Below are 25211 nucleotides of genomic sequence, written 5' to 3' on the forward strand. Positions count from 1 at the left end.
TTGTACTTAATAAGAGCTTAGCAACGTTGTGGTAATCTCTGAGTTTATTATATGAATACTAAACATCTCTTGCAGGTGTTTGGCCTCTCCTGTTAGACCGCGGTAATCTCCGCTTCTACTCATCCAATTTGCGTACTTTAAAATGTTTTGAAAACCTCTCAGTCTTGCGGGTGATCTAAGGCCAGTCTTGTCTTACTATCATCAAATGATTAAGGCCAGTGGTCACTGAAAGGCTTGTTACCATGGATGCCATAGAGCTAACATGGCTGGCCGGTTACCACGGGCACATTATATACAAAGGACTACACTCAAACAATAAGAAAAGCTTCGGCCTCTGCGTTTCTTCTGTTCACGGACTGAGTGAACAAATCATTTCGGCCGCTGCATCTGCTAGAGTAGCTTAATAATTTGGCAATTTTGAGTAGAATGAACAGAAACCTAGCACGCGAGAAAAAAACAAAACAAGCTCCAGGGTTAAAGGTCAACAACGCAGTACGCTCGTCGCGGACAACCATCCTGAGCAGTTGTCTGGCTTTGCCATTCTGACTTTTCGAGAAACTAATTACATGCTAAACAATATACTGCAAAGAAAATAAAAAGTTTTTAAAATCGTCGTAAGCCAATATTCATCCGTGCTCAGCTGGTTTACTTACATGTTTTCTACTCGTATGTTCTACAATGTTCACATAATTATTTAGTCTATCACCAGCCGACCTGGCGTACAGATTTAATAAAATTTTTAATACTTATCAGATACTTCACACATACGCTTGACCAATCGAGGATGTTGTTGACTCAAACAGATGCATCCATTGCAAAGTTCATCTTGGCTCTGCAAAGTTCAGATAGCAAACCAAATGTCAATAAAACATCTAAAATGCCGTCTTTTTAACGGTAGGTCCATGGACTTTCATTGATTGATTCAGCAGTAGAATAATCATTCATATCATTGTGAAATTTGTTAAACATGACCTTATCAAACCATTGTGTTGAACTTTGATTAAAGCTAACATGAAAGCGTACTTCGTAGTATATAGTATCAAGGCTCTGTGACATGCTTATCAGATAGGACTGGCAAGAACAATTTTAATATCACTGCCGTGTGCGCTCAGAGATTATTCTTTCCACATTGCAGAAAATATGACTGTATAGAACATAAAAAAAACTTTTCTAAATTGCTTTCAAAATTTTCTTAGTAGCGTTTGAACTCACTCCACTCATAAGTTTTGTGCAGCCAACTTGGCTATTCCGTGACCGTGTTAATGCGTAAAGGTTGAAAATTTGGAATGCTGTTTTACCGATTAGTGGCACCGTTCGCACTATTTCCATTTCTTGCTATAGGTAAGATGATAATGTCAGGAAATGATTTGGTGAAGTTTCTGAATTGCAGAGGGACATAAAACATCCAATGCAGTATGAATTTCATTTACCATTATCAGAATCGAGAATGCACAAGGGGCAACAAGTAACGATTTTGTTGGTGTAGTTTTCACCTTTACGTGTATAAGTGTATCTAGGTACATCGTCCACTTTGTAAAAGTGAGTACAGGCTAATGCAGGTTCGAACACCCGGGTAGCTTACGATAAAACAGAAAACTGACGATGCGCTCATGACAAGCTGGTCGGAATGGGCAGTCAAAATTTGGGTTAACCAGAAAAACAGTACTACATATTTTGGCTGAAATCATTAGTGACACTGATAATAAGCATGGTATGTTGTATGACAGGTATATTATACGATCGTCTGCCGCCTGTCCAGTTAAATTATCTCAAGCAGAACAGGAATGGCTGCAACTATCCCCACTCCGAAGGATTTTACACTTGGTTTGCTCTATCTCGCGGCAATGCTTTTTCCTGCGATATGGATGGCGCCCAGCAGAGCAGCGTCGGCGATCGGCTAGATGCCTGCCCGGACTGGTTACGAGCGTTCTCGCTCTATCCTATGCAATTTCAGACGCTTCCACACAATTCCGATTCCGATAAAACCGTCATTTCCCAATATGCGCAATCAAGATGCTATATGAAAGCTGACTTGTTAGGAACTTATTACAGCGAACGTAACACCGCTCCCATGGCATCAGCAAGATTCGTACCAAGTGGTTGCACAAAATTGCAGACTTCATTTTGGTACCGAATGTCATCTCAGCCGATTATTACCAGAAACCGTAGCAGAAACTATTTTCTCGAATTGATATTATCTAAACAATACCCTGCCAATCTCATCGGGGAATCCTTACAGACTTTCCAGATTTGGGGCAGCACAATCGATTTTCAGGGATTTCCCGGCGCCAATGTGTGGACGAATGCAGCGGTCGAGTATTCAGTGGACACCGCCACCGGTGTTTTCCTTAACTTTTTTGCGCATCATGGTGATACGTGCAACACCATGTCCATTGATTTGGATACTGTCGAGACGCGACTGGCAGGTGAGGCTTACAGTATTTTTCGAGTGAATGTATTTTCAGCCTGATGCGTTTCATACCGAAAGCAGTATCCTTCAATCTGACTCAACACAGCTCGGCGATGACTGACGCCATGTTTAATGAGGCTTATCGCGATGTGTTGTTCTAGTCCCAAAAAGGAACTGCAATGCCACCACAACGACTTCAGGCCCGCTTGTGTCTGAATTAACTAAAACGACCACAAGAATGCCACTGTCACGTTCACCAAACCCAGTGTCACTATCAACATTTACTACGAGTGATACTCAGCTGCCAGTTGCGCTGTCGACAATTCGTGCAGCAACGGCTGTTCCGGCACAAATCGGTATGTAAATTGCGATGTTTAATTAGTATAACACCTTTCAGAATTTTGCAGTGCCTTGCCGAAGTGTATGTATGATTTCGATAATACGAGATTTTCAGAAACCACCACTACAATGATATTATCACCCATCAGTGTGCAACTTCAGCAAGTAATCAACAAAGAAAATTACCCAAACACGACGGCCTACTATACTCAGTCGGCACATAACGTTTTGGAAACGCTGGAAAACGGTATCAAAAACGAGAGCTTAGAAACTGGCTTCGGAGACATTATGACGATAGCCCAATTCTTCCAAGAATTCGCGGAGATGCCTCCCCCGTTAGGTTTACTAGTGCCAGAAGGAGCGCAAGAGAACGCTGTTAACACTCTACTCCAGATTACGGATGCAACCGCCAGCGCAGAGGAATCTGGTACAGTCACGGCAGACGATAGTCAACACGGACAATATGCCGCAGCCACCATTTATCAATCACTGGAAAAGATGTATAACAATCTGCCGTTAGCAAAGGAACCCTATATATTCACGTCCACATACTCCTTGGCTTATGCTCATGTATTTCACATCAACGTTACGTCAATATTCGATCAGCCGAAAATGTATACAAAGCTGATAGTGTCTAGCTTCAGCTGGGAAAGAGGAATTACGAGTTCTACAAACGAGAGCATGGCTTCTGTAGCGGTGATTAATCTTAACGTTAAAGCATTGCGGGAAGCCTACGAGGAACTAAGTAAGCTGTAGAAGTCCTGATCCAAATAATTCGTATACTAGTAGTTCGATTCTCAAATAAATCATTCATATTTTAGAAAATGGGGCCAATACAACAAGGTCTGTGTTTGCATTTTCGCTGTCCGCAATGCCTGAGTTCAGGTTTGCCAGATATACCGGCACTAACGAAGCGCAAGTACGGTCAAGTCCAATAATGCTGCTGGCATCCGTGGATCACACGCTTAGTCGTAGAGATATTATCACCATTCGTCACAATGTCGATCGATTGTTTCATGTAAGACAATCGACGGAATTTCAGACCGATTAGTTCGAAAGTGATCATTGATTATTGTAGAATCCGTCTGGCGTCAAAAGGCGTCACCAGTGCATCTTCCTGGATTACACTTTACAGCAGTGGTCGGAAGACGGGTGTAGGCTTACAGCCAAATATCCACAATGGGGCAACACCACCGTGGAATGCACGTGTGATCATCTGACGCCGTTCTCGCTTCTGTTAACGCTGTGTGGCAGTCTGTCCAACTCTTTTGCTTCCAGAAAAGAACCTTTTACCTTTGATCTGGCTGTTGTAACAACAGCCACCACCACGGTATCAGCCGTGTGCTGCCTGGTGTCCTTTGTTATCATAATGTAAAGTCTTGCTTGCAACATCTAATAATTTTAGGATTTAATATTTAGCTTGACTAGCTTATATTCATTGGTTTTCAGCGTCAAAGTGTCACGGAAAACCGTCGTGTTTGACGAAGTGACATTTACCCGCACCGGTTTATGGATAGTGCTGTTCGGCATGTATTTCTTCATCTTGCTCTCCCAGCTGATGGTCTATACTCCGGAAATCTGTGAACAACGGTTTTGTTTGGTCAATGCCATTCTTCTTCACTGGTTTGCGCTAATGAGTATTGCATGGACAACTGTGCAAACAGTACGAGTCATTCAGATAATACGCTTTCCACAAACTTATGGGAGAACAAAATACCTTCCTGGAGACACGTACCATAGGTTCAGAATGAAGACCTGGTTTGCTGCAACTGGTAAGCACATTGTTCGAAATTTTCTTCGGTTCGACGGACAAGTTCACTTGACAACTTTGAGCGTCCTAAGTCGTAGTACAAAAAGTGTTCCAGATACTTTAAGTACAATAATTTCCGTGAAAAAAAACTATAAAATCTTTGCAGTGGCGGAATGCAGATATTTGATAATTTTTTGTACAGTTATGGCCATGCTAAAAATTAAGGGCTGCTGGCAGAATTTATTTCGAAATATTCTAGAGGCTGACAACTGTTTACAGTTATTCCCGGCGTTTTCCCTTTTCTTGCCTCGGTTAGCCATTTCTCCGAAAGTTCAAGGGAATTTCTTGGAGGATACGGTTACGCAAGTCAGGAAAAATGGTGCGACTGCAGCTGTCTAAACATGACCAGGTTGCAAAAATATGTAAATTTGTTGGTTGCTTTACGTAGGTGCTGGTTGGACGGCGATCACCTTTGGATACCCTGGGTGACGTTTATCGCGCCTATGTCCATCGCAGCTCTCCTCAACGTAGCAGCTGTCGTTATTTATATCAAGAGTAAGTATTGCTCAGCGGTTTTCTGACTAAATGCATGCAGCGAAAATAAACTTACGTTGTCTCCTTCGATAGCAACAAAAGGTCGCCGAAAGAAACTGGCGGCCTTGGACAAACAGGCCGGCATTCAGGCGGACACGGTTAAAAGCCGGCTCTATGGAGTAATTATCACGACTGGTTTAATGGGATTCACGTGGTTGAGCGTATGGTTAGCGCTCTTTTCCTGTCTTATTGATGAAACTCTGCAGTATGTCTGCGTAATACTGCTGACCGTTGCGTGCGGCTCGCAGGCTGTTTACATTATCATTTTCCAAGCTGTAATTCCGGAGAAACAATTGAGAAAAGGGGAAATATCGGATAAAAATTATTAGAATTACAGCAGTATTTGCGTTTTAAATTAGCTAAGCAGAGTGACGGTCGCAGATCTATGTTATACCGTATACTGAGCTGACGTTAACAACCAATCGACAACAGCAAGTTGAATGCCAGATAGCTTTATTAAAAATTTTTTGTATAATAAAGCGAAGCTTTTCAGATTGAAGACAGACGCATCAATCGCGCAAGCACTACTTCTCTAACAGTCACATTATGATATTGGTGATAGTGACCGGCGGCAACCTTGGCCAATAAATTACTATTATTACATCAGGAGCAGACAACCCGCTAAACGGGACTTCAACGTCAGGTTGGCGCAAAAACTAAACAAAAACACAATTTCTAAGACAGATCAACAGTTCGGAGAGCAAATTTGAAAAATCCCACACCATCCACACTGAGTAGATGCAAGTTAACTTTTTGTATGCGCTCAAAGATATTCTTTAGTCGCATGGCCAGCGTGCCTTCTCCGATTTTCTTCTTCGTTCTGGCAGCCATTCTCGCTGGGTTCCGCAGGGTCAATATACGAGTCATTACTCAACAGCCGAACAGCGGCATTTAACACGATTTCCCAGTACATGCTACAGTGTAGTCCGTTGCATTGTGCTGTTGTAGTGTAACGTTCTAAATTAGTCAGAATTTGCGAAATCCCGATAAAAGCTGATAACGGCCGAGGACGCATGCGGTGAATCACCGTACAAAGTCGCCTTGTAACCAGCACTGGGGAATGCAGATGGAAGTAAAGGTGACAGGCGCACCTTCACGATGAGCCGTAAATCAAAAGCTGTCGACAAGGCTGCAGCAGAGCACTATCGCTTACGACGTAGAGATATCAGCCAAATTGGACACAAGAACCTGAATTGCAGATGCGCTGACCTATTTTTTCCTGTGCAAGCTGTAAATATATTGGAAGTGTTGCTTTGTTTCTGCCGCATTGCAGCATACTTGTTCAAGGAAAGCGATGAATCATGCGGATTCATGCCGATATTTTGCGATTGCAAAAGTACCATAATCGCCGGTATGGTTTGGATTAATTACCTTACAATTTGCGACAACATATGGTTGAACATCCGTGCTTGTTTGGCGCAGTAGATAATCGTTCAGATTTAGAAAACCACAAACCTATTTTGAAAATTTTGTTCATATTAACCGATTGAGAAGGCACGAATGCGCTGGATGGATTTTATGTCCCATGTTTTGCAGATAATGCTGCTTTCTATGCTTGGTAAGAACTAAGAAGTCTTTCGTACTCTGTAACAAGCCGTGCAACACCGCACAGTTGTGCTCGTGTTTTTTAAAAACCTTCCCAAAATTTTGCTGAATTTTGGTTAACATGCAATGCAGTCTGTAAAACGAATCCATATTCCATTTTTCCATGGTACTTAATAAAAATAAAACAGAGATCGCTAAACATATTTGGGGATAGCAAGTATTTTATGGAAAAGCGATCCAGTTTTGAAAGCAGCGTTTTACTGTTGCGTTGGTTAGTTGGCACGTTGTGGCGATTGTTTTATACACTTTGCCGCGGCTTATAAAGTCCGATGGCTTGAAGCGCAATATTAGTTGTTAACTTTTTTATGCTAATCTAATGCAGTAGCATTTTGTTTGCTGGTTCACTCGTAAAATTTAAATTGATAAGACAGCTCAAGGATATCTCTCGGCTATCGCGCACACTGAGGGTCAACGGGACCATGCGCGCTGTATTACTGGCTTACTGCCATGTCTCGCGAGTCGGTGCTAAATGTAGCAAAGCAAATTTTAATGGACCAACACGCACTGTTACCAATACGCCGGCTGGCTAAAACAGAAGTAACAAAAGTATTGCAAGATATCAACACATTAAAAAAATGGCAGGAACCGTAGCATGTCGGACCGACTTCGCAATGTCACCAGTTTTACACCGTCCTTTGTTGAACGACCGTATGTACTGATTACATTCAAATAGGGATTGTTCCTTGTAGGGGTAAATTCGGTCGGGCGATTATACGTTCTCTGTGACGTAGCTGAGCGAGCGGTATGCCCTCTGCCGGCGCCGTGTTACCGGTGGGCAACGTTGAGCCAGTGTGATTTCGGAACGGAGATCCAGCCGGACGATACGCCCTCAGCCATTAGCGCATGCCACTACTGGTTCCGTGGCTACAAGTATTACGCATACCAATTCGATTTGGTACAAAACGACCACCAGAGCTTAGAGGACACAAATCGTAAGTCAGTTGCATCTGTACTATGCCTGCGAGTATTATGCCTGGTTGCACTCGAAATGGTGATTTTATAACATGCGCTGATACTTTCTGTTTTACCTTCCATTTTTTCTGATACTGCTTTGTTTTGTTTCTGATACTTTCTACTCCACTCTTTATTAAAGTTGACGTGATTGCTTGGTCGCGTTGCACCAAACGATCCTTCGGCGTTGCACCTGAAAATTCGGATGCCGTGGCCGTTCTGCGGAGTCCCATTATCCGTCCAACATCTTGTACTGTGTGGCGTGTGACATTTTGGTATCGCTTGTCCGATTACCCGGTTATCGATTCTGCCAACCCACAAAACCAGTTCCATCTCAAAGTATTTGTCGAGAATCATGGGCAATCATTCCCCACTGAGATGATTTGGGGCAGGGAAGAGGATTATGATAGTTTCCTTCCCAATACTTGGTATCTGGGCGAAGCAGTTTTTCACCGCGACCACAGCGAGCCGTTCGTCTTATACTGGTTTGCCTATCACAACGACAACTGCGAAGTTGATTTGAAACCGATCGCGGTAGACACCATAAGGATTCAATATGGTTAGTTAACGTCTGCGCGTTTTGAAGTCGCCGCGGCTTACATAATAAACTGTTTTACGTGGGCATATGTATTGAGTATTTCCTTTAGCAAAACTGAGAAAAAATAGATGTCCAAAGAAAACCTTCAATAATGATGCATTTTTTAAATTCGTACCTCTGATTCGCTTGCTCATTTGTGCCGCCCACGCACCGATTATAAAAACAGCTACTTATTTATGCAAACACACTGGTATTCAAGTTTCGCTAAGTTAAATTACACAGCAATTTAAGCTACACTTTCGTTGTTCCTCAAGGCTTTAGTGTGGTAATAGTTTAGTTTAGTGTTTGAATTAAGCTATGCAGATCGTGCTTTTTCGTAGCTATCCCTGCTGTCGAGGGATCCGGCGTCTGTCCAGTCGTAACCATATCGCCCATCGCCGTAGTGACAACACCAGCCACGACGACCACAACCACATCAAGCGCCATAACGACAACCGGATCTGCTGCTACCGTAACCACCAACCAACCCCCATCGACGACTACTGAATCGTCTACATCTACGACGCCGTTGAACATCAGCACAACGACCAACACAACCACTGCCACGCGTAACCCCAATACGGAGGTTGATTCAACCTCGACCACAACTCCAAGGACATCAGCCACTACTCTTCGCACCACAGCTGCGATAATAACAACCAGCCGCACCACGACTGTCTTTCCAAGCCCAAACTCAACAACGACGACGACAACAAACTTTTTTACTTCCGCTGAAACCTCCACGGAGACCAGCGATGTGAATAGCGGCAGCGTTTATCCGCATAGTGTTAGTCGTGCACATTACCTTCCTGTATTATTTTTACTGTTTGCAATAATACTGCAGGCGTAGTAATACGTGCAGCAAACAATCTTTTGTGATCCATATAGACGAACGTCTGTGCTGGGTGTGGTCCCGTCCCAGGCGGCAGCGGTAGTGATGTCGAAAACCTATTTGGTTGTGATGCCCTTAGATGAGTACGAGTACGCTTTTGTGCCCCTCTGCTCATAGGAAACCAAAGGGATTGCGCAGTATTGCAAAAACCTTTTGCCTGCAGTTAAATGTACGGTGTCTATTCAGGTTTTAAAGCCCGATTAGAAAACTGCTAAATCACAAACGTTAGTTACAGCCAGTTATCACCTACTTACAAGTGTGTTTGCAAGTTTTCTTTGCCCTGAAAGCTGCAGTTGTCTTTGCTGCTAGACAAATCTAGACTGCTAAGCAAACAAACCTAGACAAATCATTCTTTTAGTGAGTTGGTGTAAATAAACACTTGCACTTGCGGGTAACTATTAAATTTTCTGCTATACAAAGTATAAATCTGATGGAGATGTACCACATTTACGTATTTACAATTTTACCATGAAGAATGTTACCGGGTAAAACTGACCAACGGAAACTTGGGTCGCTTAACGACCGCATTCCACCTGATTAATTTTTCAAATGCTCCTAGTACTGTAGTCCTTTTGCATTCTTCTATAGTGATGTAACTTTTTTCAGGTACAATGCATTAGTCAGGTTTTGCGTAACTTCTGATAAAAAGAAAGTAATGCCGATAACGAGCAAACGCGCTAACGGTAAAGTACACAGCTGGCGCATTGTTCTCGGCATTAAGGAAGACCAGTGGAATCAAAGATAAGAACAGTGCAGCTAAGCGCGGACAAACACTCTCGCGTACTCGTAGCAAGCGTGTAGGACTATCGCCTACAGCGTAGCGGTTATCAGCTAATTTGACATAACGTTGTGATTGGAGATGTGTTATTCACATGCACGCTATAGCGTACAGGCAAATCTTTCTATTTTTCCGCTGGTTGTCATAACAGTCATAATTCTGGAAGGAAAGCGACGTACATTACAGATTTCAGATTACCACACACGGTGGTACTTGCAATAGTGCAGAAGTAGAAAGCCATTCTCATCAACCGATTTGAAAATTGCCACAGCGAAGGATTCGTCGATGGCTATTATTTCGAAGATTTATATTGTGTTACGGATGATATTAACGGTTTTACTGTTTGGTAAGTTGTCTTTTGCATGTAGCGGCATTGTCGCACGCAAGTACCGGGAACGAAGATTTTTTCCTTCCTTTGAATTTTCTTACTTAATATATTCATAAATCATGAAGAGTAACCCCAGGTCAAATTATATCAAATTCTTATTGCGGAATTCTTTAGCCTCACGTGCGCAGCCGACTTCACCAAACTTCTTGTTAATTATACAACGAAACTGGTCCTAATTGCATTGTTATGAGGCTTTTTATGTCAGAGCATTCTCTGTTCCTTGCAGGCGAAAGCTCAGTAAAACGCCTATACGTGTCATGTGAGGAGAGTGAGCGAGCGGTATGCCCTCTCCCGACGCCGTGTTACAGGTGGGTAAATTTGAACGGAGGGAGTTGTGATCTGGGAACGGAGATCCAGCCGGACAACACAGCCACTGGCATTGACGCCTGTCCGAGCTGGTTCCGTGGCTTCAGATACTACCCGTATCAGTTCGATTTGTTGGAAAATGTGCTACAGAGTTCTGATGGCAAAATTCGTAGGTGACATTTATGAATTTTTCATAATTGTTGTACTATCGGCAGCCATGTTATCACTACCTTCTGCATTTATGACAGTTGACGTTATTGCTTTGTCGCGTTGCACCCGACGACCTTTTGGCGCTGCACCCGAAAGACAAGATGCCGTGGCCGTTCTGCGAGGCCCCAACATTGGTCCGGCAGCCTGTACTGTGTGGCGTGTAACATTTTGGTACCGATTGTCCGATTACCCGGTTTTCGATTCTGCCAATCCACAGAACCAGTTTTATCTCAAAGTGTTCGTCGAGAATAACGGAGAAACGTTTCCATCTGAACTGATCTGGGGAAGAGAAGAGGATTATGACGAATTCCGGCCCAATGTTTGGTATTCTGGCGAAGGAGTTTTTCATCGTGACCAAAGCGAGCCTTTTGCACTATACTGGTTCGCTTATCACAATGACAACTGCGATGTAGATCTTAAAGAGATAGCCGTGGACAGCATGAGAATCCAATATGGTCAGTAAGTATATAGGTGTCCGCCAACAGACAAGTTGCCACAGGTGATCGCCGGTCACGTGAAAAAAACAGAAGAAGAGGAAGTGATTTCGCCCGTAAACTTCAACGCTAGGAGGCGGCCTATATTCGCATTCACTGCTCGCCATTAAAGTCGAGTTTATACAAGCTTTCTGTGCCAAAAGAGTCAAAATACAGGGTTAATCTGCATAAAGGGAACGTAGAAACCTGAATTTCTGCATCAAACAAGTTATGGTTATAAGCAATTTCCCTATTAATCCATGCATGCCGCGCATTTTTGGTTGAAAATACCTATATTTGCTGCCGTTTATTATTTCTGTTGGCGCTTCGGATAAATTCGCTGTCGGTTTTGCCATGGTTCGGCTTTTTTGAGGGTTCGTGATGTCACGAGCTCTGTGGCAACTCGTCTATTGATGAAAATATAATATTCGAATATAATCTAATATAACCCTTTCAGTTTGATACGTAAGATGGTATTAAGCCACCTCTGACGAGAAGGTCTCGTGTTATAGCCACATCTGCTACCCCCGCGTCCGGTATCTGTCCAACTACAACCGTTGCTCCACCTCAAACCACGCCACCATCAACGCCGACACCAGTCATACCCGACACAACACCGACCACAACTCCGTCAACCACAACTACGGAATCTCCGACGACGACCAGGGAATCGCCAACTCCGACAGAGATTGTGGATTCCACCACAACGCCCGACACAACCACCGTCTCTCCTGAACCAGATCCTGACACACCCTCAATTGACACCACAGAATCCACACCAACCCCATCCACAGCGACCCCGAGCACTGTAACTGATGCCCCAGTATCGGAGACAACGCCCAGTACTGCAACGGCCATTCTCGATGCTAACACAACAGCACCAGCGATGACAACAGCGACTGTCTCGATCGAGCCAGGCACAGAGATGAACACAACCTCGATAACTGCAACTGCCTCGATTGAGACAAACACAACCTCGACGCCAACCGAATCCACCAATTCAACGGTCCCCATCACAAGCCTAGAGACTGCGCCACCTGGCAACATAACCGCTACCACGCCGTCGATTGCAACGCCTATCACAACTACCACAAACGGCACGAGCCCGAGCTCCCAACAACCACACCGTTGATGCCGGTTGATCTCTGCAAAGAAGTAGACTGCGGCTTTGGGCAATGTAGCATAGACGGCGCTTCGTATGCGTGTGAATGCCGCCACGGTTTCGTGCAGGACCATCCGCGGGCGGTGTGCCGGTGCCCAGCCACGACGTACCACGCGAACGTTACTTCCGGCTGTGTAGACGGTAAGCAATCTATTCATTTCGAGTGACTGCCTGAAAATATTCTGTCTTCGCGTTGTAGCGCCACTAATAATTCAGTCAACGTACCAATTGGAAGCCGAATTTCCCAGTGACCTTTCGAATAATAATTCCGAAATCTACATGAAGTGGTCCTCCGAAATTGAGCGGAAAGTGTGTATTCAACGATCTGCATTAACGCAGTGTCTAGTTTTTATCAGCAACTAAACGTTATCGTAGATAATACCGAAATTTTATTTGCAGGTTCGAGATGAGATCGCAGTAAATTTCACGCTAGGAACGGATTTCACGCATCTCTTCGTCAGAGTTCTGTCATTCCGCAATGGCTCTGTAGTCACCGATGTCCTAGTGACAGTTGCCGGTTACCAAATTATCCGCGAGACAGAAATCCGAACAGCAATCGAAAACATTCGGCCATCGTTCGAAATTGACGGAACCTCCTTGATGATTGTCGAACCCATAATCTCCGGATATTTCAATCGCTGCATAGAAGTGGAAGAGAATTCCGCCTGTGGAGCAGCTCACCGCTGTAATTTCGCGGAAAGCACCGGGAAAGCGACGTGCCACTGTAACCCGGGTTACGAATTTGATGCTACAAGGAAACTGTGTAATCGCATTCAGATAGTGGCGCCAACGAGCACTCCCAGTCCAACAGGCAACACAGACCGTAAGAGCTGGTGTTCAGGCTTCCCACACCAACACAACGCTTTACGTTAACGCTATAATATTGCAGCTCTGTATATCGCCTTGTACACCATTGCGGCAGTAACTGGAACGGTGGTCATCGTATTTGCTGGGTTGTTTGCAAGAAGAAGATATGTCGCGAGGTCAGGCTCCACTGATTTTACTTGCAAATTTTAAAGAATGTAGCGAACCGTTTTTTTTTATACATATTCTGACGGTTCTAGGCGGCGACGACCTCTACCGCCGGTTCCGCCGATCTACCAAGCTCGCACTAATCGCACGTATTTGTCTCGCCAGCAGCAGCAAGATGCGGTATACGCTTCTATCGCTGATTATGGGGGGATCAACTCCAGACGGCAACAGCCGGCATCCATCCGCAGCACGGTAAGGATGGTTGACATCAATATAGCTCCTACGACTGCGAGAAATAATTGCCTGTATGTGTTTTTGGCAGACAAGCAGTATGCCAGATTATGATTTGGACGTGGATGAACTGGAGCGGCGCCGTTCTAGCGGCTACTCCGGATCCATGCGCAGCCTCTCTTCCTTTCATCCGTCGGAGCAGTCATACGAGCTGTATGGTGTGGTGTCGCCACGGAGTCAAAGACAACATTAACCAGCCATATCTGCCCTATATTTGTTCTGATTGTAAAGTGTGTTAAAAAGCGAAGATTAAGTCGCTACAGTTTTGAAGTTTTTTGCATGCTTTGTTTAAAAACGTAGTTAGGATTTTAGTCACTTTGTAATCTCTGCAAGTATGTGATTTTTTAGGTGTTGCTAATATTTGCTTTATTGTCCCTTTGAAAGGTCTATTCTGAATTCTTGGATTTTTTAAAGGTTGAATGTTCAGTCTTGGGCAGCAGATAGTTTAGGCGAAGGTAGATCAGGTTTTGCCACGAATTTATAATATTACTTTCTACACTTGTGTACACCTTGTACTTGTGTAGGTTTTTTTACCTTTTTTACCTTGCGTGGAGTAATGTGACGTCTAAATCGATTGTGCCGACAGCGTATGAGATATCGTTAAACTGTACTAATGAACTTTTTCGGATTTCTTTTTTTTGCTGTCCCTCTTTTTGTACGGGCATTGTGTGATGAATTTGCGTAACTAACCGATAAGACAACACGAGCGCTAATAGAACACAGTGAATCACCGGATAAAGGCACATTGTGTCCGGTATTGTGGAATGTAGATAACCATGGTCCATGGAAAGCGTGATAATCGCAGCCGTAGGTAAATGGCTAATCAAACATTCTTGTATAGACTCAGTATAGGAAAGATATCAGCGGAACTGTAAGCATTATCACAAGGCTTGACACACGATGCTCCGGTTGTGGACATATCGTACCCGCAAACTCTTTATTCGTCAAACGTGCTCTTTGCCTTTTCTCTTTCTTACATCGTACTTACAATTATCAAGCCATATCAGACAGGTAACACAGTAATAAAATTGTGCTGCATATGTAGCTGCAGAGAAGCACAACAAAAACATTTTTCCCTTTCCTACGTGTATTGTCCATAGGCAGGCCTATAGTGGACAGATTGTGTGAGCGGATGGATTTCGCTGGAAACAATGCTTTGTGGACGGTATTAACGCTTCTGCTTTTTGGTAGGCTATCATACATTTCTGTTACATATACGTGATTTTATTCCGGAACAACAGTTATAAATGTGATCATTTGTTCGTTTCTTTCGGTTACCAGATAATTGCTATTTAAAATGAAATAGTTGTGACACTTGCTAACTAACTCCCATTGAAAATCGTACATTCAGTTATTCGGGCGAGTAATTCTGCAGGCGCTACTTCACTCCAGCGCTCTCGTGTGTGCGGTGATCATAATGATCGTATCGATTGTCCGCTGCCAGCGCCATGTTTCAACTGGGAACCGTTACGTTCCTGTAATATGGGTCACTCCATCCAGGTGGCCGGCAATGGCACTGGCATCTTTGCGTGCTCAAATCCGCCAGATGAGACATGGTACCGTGGCTACAGATATCTTCCCTATCAGTTTGATCTCATCGAAGACGGTGACGATGCTGACTCCGAACCAGGTCGGTTTAACGCATTGTATCTGTACTGTATTTATGAACGCGGTGGGTAACTTGGTATCCTCCGTTGTAATCTTGGTAGTTTTGTGATCTTTTCTACAGTCAGTGTCCATAGATGCGTAAAATATCGAAGTTTATTTGTTGATTACAAAGTTAAATACCGTTGGATATGAAACTGGTTGGCTGAATAATTTATTGATTGACAGTGACTGTTGAAGCACGTTGTTAACAGGTGGCATAATAGCTGTGTCACGCTGCATCAGAAGGACTTTTGGGCTGACTCCCGATAGAACCGAATCCATGGCAATCTTTCGGGGACCTATAATAGTTCCCACTGAGTGTCTAGTTTTCCGCGTCACTTTCTGGTATCGCCTTTCCGACCCTCCAGTATTTGACCCGGCAAACCCGCTAAACGAATTCCATTTCAAAGTGCTAATTGAAGATAACGGACAAAGTTTTCCGGTTGATTTGATTTGGGGACACGAAAGCGATTATGCCACCGCACTTCTTAATCAATGGAATTTTGCGGAAGCGTCTTTTGGAAGAGACACAGGCGCCCGGTTTACTATTAACTGGTTGGCATACCATAACGATAACTGCCTGACCAACGTTAAAAGCATCACGCTGGACATGATTACCATCGATAACGGTCGGTAGGCAATTAACTGAAACCGCAAGCCTTTTTTTAACAAATACCGCAACCTTTTTTCAACTTTATCTCGTTTTAATAGCTGTCGGTTGTCCGACAACTGTCACCACTACAACGCCCACAACAACCACAACAACAACAACCACAACTACGTCCACCACGACCACAACAGCAACAACGGCTACTACACCGTCTCCGCCTACACCACCCACGAGCACAACTACAAGCACGACCTCAACTACGCCCACGACACCCACAACGCCTGCAACCACAACAACATCTCCAACCACAACTACCGTGCCGCTCGTACCCGATCCGGTCTCAAGCACCCCGACCACCACGCAATCCACTCCGACATCAACACCCACGACGCCACCGACTACGCCGTCGACTGCAACACCAGTGATCACTATCAGTACCAACACAACGACGTCAGATATTCCGGACACTTCTACGACAACACCAACAACACCAACGACGAACGCGACGGCCCCCACCCCGCCGGTCACCGAGACCAACGCAACTTCGACGAACACAACCGTTTCACCTGTTACGAATACAACATCGGCGCCCACGGGATTCTCGAATTCCACGGATTCTTCTCCAAGCGTCGATACAGAGCCGACATCGAACGTTACCGGAACCACGCCGACACCAGGATCGTCTCCCATCCCGACAGCCAACGGCACCACCTCCAGTTCGCCTACATCCGCGTCGCCGCAGCCACCGAACGTCTGTAACGGAGTAAACTGCGGCTTCGGTGAATGTACGGCAAATGCAGCTTCTTATGAATGTCGGTGCCGGCAGGGTTTCGTGCAGGACCATCCGCGAGCGATATGTCGTTGCCCGGCCACAATGTTCTCTCCGAATGCAACTTCTGGTTGTCTGGACGGTACGACTTCTATTGCTAAATGTTTTACCGGCTGAACTTTAGGTGCAATGATTTTTTAGCACCGTTGTCACTGGAGACAACGTACCAGTTTTCTGGCGATTTCCAGAGTGACCTTTCCGACAACAGTTCTGCAATGTACTTAAAGTGGTCATCGGAGATTGAGGAAACCGTACGCATTCAACGACCCACTGTAACGCAATAGTTTAGTGTGTCAAATATGCATGTTTATTCCAGTTGCGAGACGAAATAACCAAAGATTTGACACTCGGAACGGATATCGCGTACCTCCTCGTTAAGGTCCGGTCGTTCCGCAACGGTTCCATAATCACCGACATCTTGATCACCGTGGGTGGTTATGAAGCAGGTCGCGAGGCGGTAATAAAAGCGACGATCCTGGAAGCTGTGCCTGCATTCGTCATTGACGGATCTAGCTTGATGGTTATCCAATCGCCCGTTTCCGGCTACTTCAATCGCTGCGTGGCAGTGGAAGGGAATTCGGCATGTGGATCAGCCCATCGTTGTAATTTCGACAACAGCACCGGAAAGGCGGCGTGCCTCTGTAATCCTGGGTACGAATTTGATGCTAACAGGAAAACGTGCATTCAACTTCAGATCGTGGCACCCACGAGTACTCCGCAAGGAGACACAGACGGTAAACCGTAAATCTGTCATCTGTCATCGCTTAATGATACAGACTTGTTACAGCTTTGTACATCGCATTGTACGCTATTTCGGGTGTCGTTGGCGCGGCCATCATCATATTTGCTGGACTGTTTGCCCGAAAGAGATATATCAATGCAAAGTACGTCTGCATGGTTCTTAATCCCTATTTTCCGAAGCAAACATTAATTTTATCAAATAGCAAAAATTATATACTTCAGGATATAATTATACTGTACGCTTGCAATACGCATTTCATGAGAGTATTCGTTAAAAATGCCGCAAAAAACCTTGTCCCGTTGTTCCTATCGTAAAAATATTTAGCGCGAAAGTTGCGCTATGAACGATTGTCACTATATTACGTGCAATGACAAATTTCCTTTTTTCAATATTTAGGTAATTAAGAAGAGAAAAGTTATTATTGACAACTTATATCGATAGTTTATAATTTAGATCAATATTTGCGTCAGCTGTGTCAAATGCAATTCGAGCGCAAATACTGTATAGCGTGACGCGCCATATTAGGGAGTTCGGTGAAAACCGTAAATTTGTACTTATTTTGCTGTGTTAATACGATAGAAACTTGTACAAGCTTGTACTTGTATATGTATAAATGTTTTGCCGATTAGAAAGCGACGACCTTTACCAGAGCCGCCAGTGTATCAAGCCCGTACCAATCAGTCGCGCCAGCAGCGACACGACGCTATCTACGCGTCCATCGATGGTGATTACGGTGGGGCCCACTCCAGGCGGGAATACCTATCGGGTGCGGTGCGGACACCGTCCATTCGCAGCACGGTAACTGGGACTAATAAAACCTCTATTGAACAAGCCAGTAGCAGCATATGTACCTCATTGCAGACCAGCAGTATGCCGGATTACGATCTGGACATGGATGAGCTGCAACGGCGATCTAGCGGCTACGCAGGATCTCTGCGCAGCACTTCGTCTTTTCATCCGTCGGAGCAGTCATACGAACTGTACGGTGTGCTTCCGGCGCGGAAGCAAAGACAATATTAAGGCGTGTTGTGTAATCTTTCACAATATGGAGAAGAGAGTATGCTTGGGTAAGCAGATTTATGGTGATTTAGGATAGATTACTGAGACGTCTAACGCTATTTATAATTTTCGCTTTTAATGCAATGACTGAATGCACTTGAATATTTGAGTCAGTTTAAAATCTCCGAATTCTCACAATTTATCATTTCAATTAGTGTGTACCAGCGCTGGCTTTTTATTCTAAGAAGTGGCCGTTGCCGATTAAAGAATAAAATTCAATGACGATCATGACGCTGAAATGTTGCACACAGAAATATTGCACACGGCATTTACATTTCGAAAGAATGCATATGCTCAGATAAGGAAGAACCAATTTGTAATAAAAACAAACGGCATCTTTAAGAAAACGCTGCATATGTACGGTAAAAGATAAACCGTTACCATTCATCGTCAACAGTATAATAATGAGCACGTAGAAACCAGTTGCATACTTTTGTCTGATATAAGTCCTGGATGACACTCTAAACTTGTGGTAGTTTAATTTTGAATACTGGTGTATCCGCTGAAATCGATGGGATCATTCCAGTTCGTCGGGAACATGCCGCCACTGAGGCGGACCTTGCCGTCCAGCGACTCAAATATCCGCAGATGCGCCACGTACTTCTGGTTCTGTGTGTCTTCCAAGTACACTTTCATGTAGTAATTCGTCCCGGCCACCACTTGTACGCGGTACGAATTCACCTTGTACGTCGTGAAGGTCTTACCCAAAACCCGCTGCAGTTGACCTTTTACCTACAAGTCCACGTGCACATAGCTTCATATACGTCAAACAGTACGGGTAACTTTCCTGGTTAAAATACCAACAATGTTTTGCACCGCAAAGGCATTATTCTGTACATCGTACAGTGCAATAAATACGTCATGTACAGTGCAAAACTAATATAGTTGCTGGCTTACTTTATCGGCAATGGCCTGGGCATTAGCATCACCAGTACGTGTGGCTCCTAATCCCCCAGCGTTCATGGGAGTAATAGGACGCGGTGGAGGTCGCATCGTTACGGTGATTTGTGCATCCATCTCACCGCATAATAACAACCTGAAATTATAGCGGCCCAGTATTAATTCATATACTGTACAGATAAAGATTTATCATTATCATTGTTAGTTCTAGTATACAAGCATTTACAAGTTATCTCAAGTAATTTAAAGCAACCAACGAAGGGAAATAATTTGGTTTTTATGAATAAGTTTACTAGCAATCTAATAATAAGTAAAACTCTGCAGTAATTAACTTTATTCACTTACACACCGATAACCGATAAAACCCGAAGAGACAACATTTTTCCTATCCTGTCCAATAAATTTTTGTTGAGATATAAAATATATCCTTATAAAACGAAAGCAAACTGTCTTTAAGATTTCTGTATATACTGTATTGATGTCCGTTTTTGTGGGATATTTATACGTTTTACATGGTAAGCATCGTCTAGCACAGTCTTGGCAGCGAATGCGTAACGCATGGGAGTTGATCGGAGAGATTATCCCAGTGTTCAGATCCGGTATTACTGCCGACTATTGGCGGGAAAGTCAGGGATATTCAGCAAAAATTGTTTTATCACCGGTATGAAATACACGTTAAGCTGTATGTACACACGCGTATTGAATTTCACAACCGGAAGTGCACTTGGCATATCTGCGACATAGAATGATCTTGAATTACATGTGCATGCATGTACATCTACATTTGTGTACATGTTCGTTTTTTTCCAATAAAATACTTGCAAGTTACATACATACGCAGAATTATGCGATGAATTAAGTTAAAATGAATTTACCATGCATGTATGAATGTGAATAATGTGTTTCGCGTATAACGTAAATATACACTGTTACAACGTACATAATATTAATATAACGTATATCGCTTAAGTGTATAGTGTATCATAGCGCAAGTGTATAAGCATTCCTTTATTTTAATTAGTACACATTTTTACTGTTTCTATACAGAAAGTTTTATGAAAACAGCTGTTTTGCAGCAACCCAAAATCAAACTGCTTTTATACTGGTGCTGATGTGTAATTTTAATATTTCTGTCTTGTTCTTGAACCAATCTTGCATTTGTACTTGTGGAATTACAAATAATTATTCCGGGATAAAAGTAATGTCATAGTTTATTTTTAAGTACACCAAACAAAAATAAGTACACGTACTGTTTCTATGTATAGTCGTTAAATGCATTAAGTAAGCAAAACGCTAAATCGGCACTTAATGCACTTAACGGTTTCCGTACGAGATTGTGCCGAACCGGTCCGTGCATAGCAAAAGCGCATACGCGGCACGAAAAGATCGTTAGGCCGATTCACGGTAAACAAACATGTACAATCAACAAGATAGGAAAGTTCCGTCGATCAATACTCCAAGATATGGCATAACGTGGTACTGTACATGAAAATACAGAGCAACATGTAAAATCCATTTGGGTTATGACACAGCAGACAGCCGGCACGAACACTCTAACTACGGCAGGTACAATTGACAGTTGCAATGCATAACGATCGATTTGCACAGAAACGTAATATGAGCTCGAAATACAGGTGTTGTTGAAGTACCTTTTACACGTGGTTATGACTGGATATTACTGTGTTTCTTCGATACTTGATATTTGCAGCACGAGCAACGCATCGAGTGCTTTGAATTGCGGCTTAGCCGTCGAATTGAGCGATGTATTTTCGCTTTCTAGAACGTGTTACTTTGTGTGCGTTGTGTTTTCGATTAGAAAGTAGCGTCTGATTCTGACAGCATTTGACTTGAGGCATGTCTCGCCGTTTTTTCTGCAAACGTGTGTAGAAATCGTCTGACGATACTGTGGAAATCGGGGAAATCCTTCCCTCTTATATCGGATGTATCTCAGCAAAATTATAGTGTTTTGTTGGTGTACTTTGCGATTATAACGTACATTATCATGGAAATTAACTTTAGCGATTTCCATAATTATCCTTCGCCACAACAAGAACGAATATTTGAGCGACAGGGATTTAATCCCATGGCTATGGAGCCGCGAGACGATCGGCGTTTTATGCTGTCATGTCCAAAGCGTACATTTGATCAGCAGCCCAATGAACCTTATAACATACCGGAAATGCATTTTATTGAAAGTCAGCGTTTTATTCTGGAACGCAGTTATCCTCGTTTTCTGCCTGCGTACATTCCGTCTCACCCAAGAATACCGTATACCGAACCTATCAGGGAAGAATTTATCGTGGAGGACAACCCTTCGAGACGGATTTATCCCGTTATGATTTCTGCACGTGAGTTTTCACACGCACGGATGGAGCTAACCAGTAGAGAACATTCACCACCGGAATTTGACTATGAGAAAACAGCATCGCGCATACGAGACCGAGAACTTCCACTTCGCAGGGAAATGGATGAGCTGAATTTCCACTTCCAAGAGCCTTTTGAGGAGCGACGTCCTTCCCGACATCCGTCTCTACGACAACCACGGCGATATAACTTCACTGTGGAGAGATCCCAGCCGATAGTGATGGTTGTGCACCATCAGAAAACCGACCGGCCATTCTTCCGATCTGACGGGCCTTCGGAACGTCAGCGCTTGGATTATCCCGAAGAACGTGATATACGAAGACCGACATTCCGAAGATCACGTTCTATGGAGGACGTTCCGGATGCAGTGCTCCGGCATGAAATTTCATCGCTCCTTGTTGGTCTGCAGAATCTCGGCAAAGACTTGCAACGATTAAGCACTACGGCTTGGGAAAGCGCGGAAGACGCAAAGAACGGCAAAGAAATTAAGAACGTTGTCACAATTCAAGAGATTTTTTGCGAAAACATCAAGCAACAGCATACATCCGTAGAGCACTTCGACGTGCGCAGTGCCGTAACGGAAGACCAAATATCCCTTGAGACCAGCGCAAAGAAGAGTGAAAAAGCCACACCTACTTCGTTTTGGGACCATAAGGGAAGCGATACCGATACCACGGCAGCCATAGAGGATCTTCTAAAACATCCGCTCGTTGCGGCAGCTTCCGCACCCGAGGAATCTGACGTCTTCTCTGCAGCTTTTCGTAAACGACTGAACACGGCTCCGTCCGGGCCGGTCCTCCGCAAAACCGTCGTCCACACTCAGACAGTCGTCACGCGGGTGACTAAGCGGCGCCGCGCCACCCTTGGGGCGAAAGATCTCTCGCGCGGGGATCCAATTATTCTCAAAGTCCCGGTGGAAACCTCGGAGGACACGCCCACGAAAAAGGTCAGCTTGATCCCTGCGGATTTTGATAGGCCGTTGCAGTCGGAGACGTACCGGAAGCGCTTGGCTAGTTTCTTAAGGAGGAATCCGCATGTTGATCACGAGGATTTCCCGGTGTTCTTGGTGCATAAGGTGTTTTCAGGGTTGAAAAATAGCAATTGAGTAGGAATGATTGCTGCTTATATAAATGGTGATGGTTAAAACGTGGTGCGCAATGTTCGAGAGGCACAATTTATTTAATTTACAAGAGTGAAGGATGATCTGTTCTCTGTCTTTAATCCTTTAAAGCAAGATTTGTATGCTAATACTATCGACTCAACAATGATTCAGTCGTCCTGCGGCATGACATTATTAAAATTTAATCAACTTCCGGTTCACAAAAACTCTGTGTACCAGCATTATTATTACGACAATAATTTTGGTTTAACTAACGAAGACACTTGTGCCATGAATCACGATTGCTGCTTGAGAAAGCACTAAGGCAAATAAGTGCAACGAACCGATGGATACGCAGTCCAAGAAATCAACTGACACTTTCTGTAAGTATAATCTGTGCAAATTTAATTAAAGTAGGTCATCCAAGCGGTATTGTTTTGTCTGCATGTCTTATCGGCACGGGTAAGTCAAGTGGGTCGTGAATCGCAAATATGCACTTCTGCTGTGCCAACGTGCTATTCTGTACAAAGGACAGAGATTTGTTAAATCTTAATTTGCCCATGTCTAGCACTAAATTTTACACATGACTTTCCTCTGGATTTGTTAAACACGGAGCGTTTGTGATAATCACCAACGGGTCTACGACTTCACTTTTAGAGTTTATCGCAATCGTCATAATATGCGAATAAGCTTGCCGCGTTTTTCCGTGCTTTTCTAGCTTTATGATTGCTCGATGTTAATCAGCTTCATTTACAGAATGAAACTATTGGCTCTGCAGCTTCTGCTACTTTCAATCTTTGTTACTGGTAAGTTAAGCGTTATAATTAACGGTAGATCTGCATACGGTATTCTTCCTTCGTCGGAAACAACATGTTTTAACAACACTAAACCTTTTCGCCTTTAAAACGGCCTGCTCAATACCGACACCTATTTAACTTTACTGTTCCCTTTACTTGACTTTACGTGTGACTTTCAAAATTTTTCGATTAGCTGAATGCTTGAAAAGATCAGGTGATTTCAGCCACAAAGAAACTTACCTGTAGCGCACTAGTATGGCAGTGACAAAATTGTTCCAAACTGTAGAAGCATTCGACAACAACGGCGCTTCGACACAACCGGCTGTTAAAAGACCTCTAAGACCTACCTGTGATTACCTCGAAACATGTTACGAATGGAAGCCCGACTACGACATACTGAGCTGTGATTTAGACAGCTTCCAGCAGACTAGCCCTAACGCAATTCTGGATCCCTGTCCCGGTTGGCTGCGAGCCTTCTCACTGTATCCATTCCGGTTCCAGATCATTATTCCAGTCGAAACAGGTGCTGAATCCGATGGAAAGATTTATTCTCAGTATGCGCAGTCCAAATGTTACATCAAAGCTGCACCCGATTCCTTTTACCCGAACAGGAAATCGGCCACCATAAGAACCGATGCCTTTCGACCAAACGGTTGCGTGAAACTGCAGACCTCGTTCTGGTACCGGATGTCCGCTGCGCCGATCCTCACGGGTGACCGCAATAAAGACTACTTTTTGGAGTTGGTAGTGCACCATTCCGCGGATAACGCACCTGGTTTCATTCCTGACTGGCAGATCTGGGGCAGCACCAGCGATTACGCCGCCTTTCCAGGTCCGAATGTGTGGACACGGGTCCAAACGGAATACGCTGCGGATGACCAGTTTACTCTCAATTTCTACGCGCATCACGGCGACACTTGCAACACCACATCCATCGATTTGGATGGCATCGACACAAAAACAGCAGGTATACTCTATTACCTTCAATATTCCCCTAATAAACAATATTATACTAGCTGGCATTACCAGACTTGCTCTAGCGAACCACCCGGAACTCATGAAACAATCAACTGTTACTGTTACTTGTGTATCACGAATGGTTCCTTCACCGCTGCAGAGAAAGGTTCACTGCAAATTAACTAACTGTTTACAATTCGGTCCCCAGGATTACTTATTATTCTATTTGTGTTCCGGTACTGTATTTCAACATTGTAGCATCTAGTCAGTAAAGACCAGTTAAGTCACAGAACAAGCCAATGAAGCTTCGCCGCTGAGCGTGTTTTAAAATATATATTCTGATATTTAAAAGGCGTTTAACGGTGAATAAAATAGCGATTTTTGAAGGTTTGAGATTTTCCTCCTGGTTCCGTACATCTTTAGAAGACAAGGTTTAAGCAGCAGGAAGCGACAACCATTAGCATTACGGCAAAACTAACACCGGTAGGATCGAAAGTAAAAACACAGGA

The 25211-nt window shown here is 43.8% G+C and overlaps 5 protein-coding genes across 5 annotated transcripts; 4 read left to right on the plus strand and 1 right to left on the minus strand.

Annotated features, from left to right (window-relative positions):
* Window positions 1–1123: 1123 nt before the first annotated feature.
* LOC129581726 (uncharacterized) lies at window positions 1124–5422 on the plus strand. Its single transcript, XM_055472940.1, has 10 exons — window positions 1124–1341; window positions 1728–2426; window positions 2572–2766; window positions 2865–3494; window positions 3571–3767; window positions 3828–4120; window positions 4199–4521; window positions 4779–4878; window positions 4948–5054; window positions 5127–5422. Exons 1-10 carry the CDS (start codon window positions 1287–1289, stop codon window positions 5420–5422), a joined length of 2895 nt encoding a protein of 964 aa, XP_055328915.1. The 5' UTR covers window positions 1124–1286.
* Window positions 5423–6395: 973 nt separating this feature from the next.
* Window positions 6396–9346, plus strand: LOC129581754 (uncharacterized). Its single transcript, XM_055472975.1, has 4 exons — window positions 6396–6651; window positions 7388–7630; window positions 7792–8208; window positions 8568–9346. The coding sequence occupies exons 1-4, from the start codon at window positions 6594–6596 to the stop codon at window positions 9074–9076; spliced, it is 1227 nt and encodes a 408-aa protein (XP_055328950.1). The 5' UTR covers window positions 6396–6593; the 3' UTR covers window positions 9077–9346.
* A 588-nt stretch (window positions 9347–9934) lies between these two features.
* LOC129581753 (uncharacterized) lies at window positions 9935–14326 on the plus strand. The gene is made up of 9 exons (XM_055472974.1): window positions 9935–10242; window positions 10511–10759; window positions 10839–11255; window positions 11786–12576; window positions 12635–12744; window positions 12835–13258; window positions 13325–13418; window positions 13500–13659; window positions 13730–14326. Exons 1-4 carry the CDS (start codon window positions 10182–10184, stop codon window positions 12403–12405), a joined length of 1347 nt encoding a protein of 448 aa, XP_055328949.1. The 5' UTR covers window positions 9935–10181; the 3' UTR covers window positions 12406–12576; window positions 12635–12744; window positions 12835–13258; window positions 13325–13418; window positions 13500–13659; window positions 13730–14326.
* A 249-nt stretch (window positions 14327–14575) lies between these two features.
* On the plus strand, window positions 14576–18811 carry LOC129581749 (mucin-13-like). The gene is made up of 10 exons (XM_055472970.1): window positions 14576–14709; window positions 14799–14885; window positions 15074–15328; window positions 15558–15974; window positions 16057–16866; window positions 16926–17035; window positions 17101–17518; window positions 17572–17668; window positions 18156–18324; window positions 18388–18811. The coding sequence occupies exons 2-10, from the start codon at window positions 14831–14833 to the stop codon at window positions 18544–18546; spliced, it is 2490 nt and encodes an 829-aa protein (XP_055328945.1). The 5' UTR covers window positions 14576–14709; window positions 14799–14830; the 3' UTR covers window positions 18547–18811.
* Window positions 18747–19986, minus strand: LOC129581756 (cystatin-B-like). Its single transcript, XM_055472977.1, has 3 exons — window positions 19831–19986; window positions 19483–19621; window positions 18747–19317 (listed from the first exon to the last, which is right to left on the minus strand). Exons 1-3 carry the CDS (start codon window positions 19863–19865, stop codon window positions 19063–19065), a joined length of 429 nt encoding a protein of 142 aa, XP_055328952.1. The 5' UTR covers window positions 19866–19986; the 3' UTR covers window positions 18747–19062.
* Between the last annotated feature and the right edge of the window lie 5225 nt (window positions 19987–25211).

Source organism: Paramacrobiotus metropolitanus, unplaced genomic scaffold, assembly GCF_019649055.1.
Source record: "Paramacrobiotus metropolitanus isolate TYO unplaced genomic scaffold, Prichtersi_v1.0 Parri_scaffold0000006, whole genome shotgun sequence".
Classification (NCBI taxonomy): Eukaryota; Metazoa; Tardigrada; class Eutardigrada; order Parachela; family Macrobiotidae; genus Paramacrobiotus; species Paramacrobiotus metropolitanus.

What these genes read in the sequence shown, in the direction of transcription:
- LOC129581726 (XM_055472940.1), top strand. Translation starts at nt 1,287, where the DNA reads ATGCTGTTTTACCGATTAGTGGCACCGTTCGCACTATTTCCATTTCTT. An exon ending in GGAAGCCTACGAGGAACTAA is followed by an intron (nt 3,495 to 3,570) that starts GTAAGCTGTAGA and finishes TTCATATTTTAG; the next exon opens with AAAATGGGGCCAATACAACA. An exon ending in TACGCAAGTCAGGAAAAATG is followed by an intron (nt 4,879 to 4,947) that starts GTGCGACTGCAG and finishes TGCTTTACGTAG; the next exon opens with GTGCTGGTTGGACGGCGATC.
- LOC129581754 (XM_055472975.1), top strand. Translation starts at nt 6,594, where the DNA reads ATGCGCTGGATGGATTTTATGTCCCATGTTTTGCAGATAATGCTGCTT. An exon ending in AATGCTGCTTTCTATGCTTG is followed by an intron (nt 6,652 to 7,387) that starts GTAAGAACTAAG and finishes TGTTCCTTGTAG; the next exon opens with GGGTAAATTCGGTCGGGCGA. An exon ending in GAGCTTAGAGGACACAAATC is followed by an intron (nt 7,631 to 7,791) that starts GTAAGTCAGTTG and finishes TCTTTATTAAAG; the next exon opens with TTGACGTGATTGCTTGGTCG.
- LOC129581753 (XM_055472974.1), top strand. Translation starts at nt 10,182, where the DNA reads ATGGCTATTATTTCGAAGATTTATATTGTGTTACGGATGATATTAACG. An exon ending in ATTAACGGTTTTACTGTTTG is followed by an intron (nt 10,243 to 10,510) that starts GTAAGTTGTCTT and finishes TGTTCCTTGCAG; the next exon opens with GCGAAAGCTCAGTAAAACGC. An exon ending in CAGCATGAGAATCCAATATG is followed by an intron (nt 11,256 to 11,785) that starts GTCAGTAAGTAT and finishes CTCGTGTTATAG; the next exon opens with CCACATCTGCTACCCCCGCG.
- LOC129581749 (XM_055472970.1), top strand. Translation starts at nt 14,831, where the DNA reads ATGGATTTCGCTGGAAACAATGCTTTGTGGACGGTATTAACGCTTCTG. An exon ending in AACTTCTGGTTGTCTGGACG is followed by an intron (nt 16,867 to 16,925) that starts GTACGACTTCTA and finishes ATGATTTTTTAG; the next exon opens with CACCGTTGTCACTGGAGACA. An exon ending in TCCGCAAGGAGACACAGACG is followed by an intron (nt 17,519 to 17,571) that starts GTAAACCGTAAA and finishes GACTTGTTACAG; the next exon opens with CTTTGTACATCGCATTGTAC.
- LOC129581756 (XM_055472977.1), bottom strand. Translation starts at nt 19,865, where the DNA reads ATGTTGTCTCTTCGGGTTTTATCGGTTATCGGTGT. An exon ending in GTTTTATCGGTTATCGGTGT is followed by an intron (nt 19,622 to 19,830) that starts GTAAGTGAATAA and finishes CTATAATTTCAG; the next exon opens with GTTGTTATTATGCGGTGAGA. An exon ending in CCCAGGCCATTGCCGATAAA is followed by an intron (nt 19,318 to 19,482) that starts GTAAGCCAGCAA and finishes GTGGACTTGTAG; the next exon opens with GTAAAAGGTCAACTGCAGCG.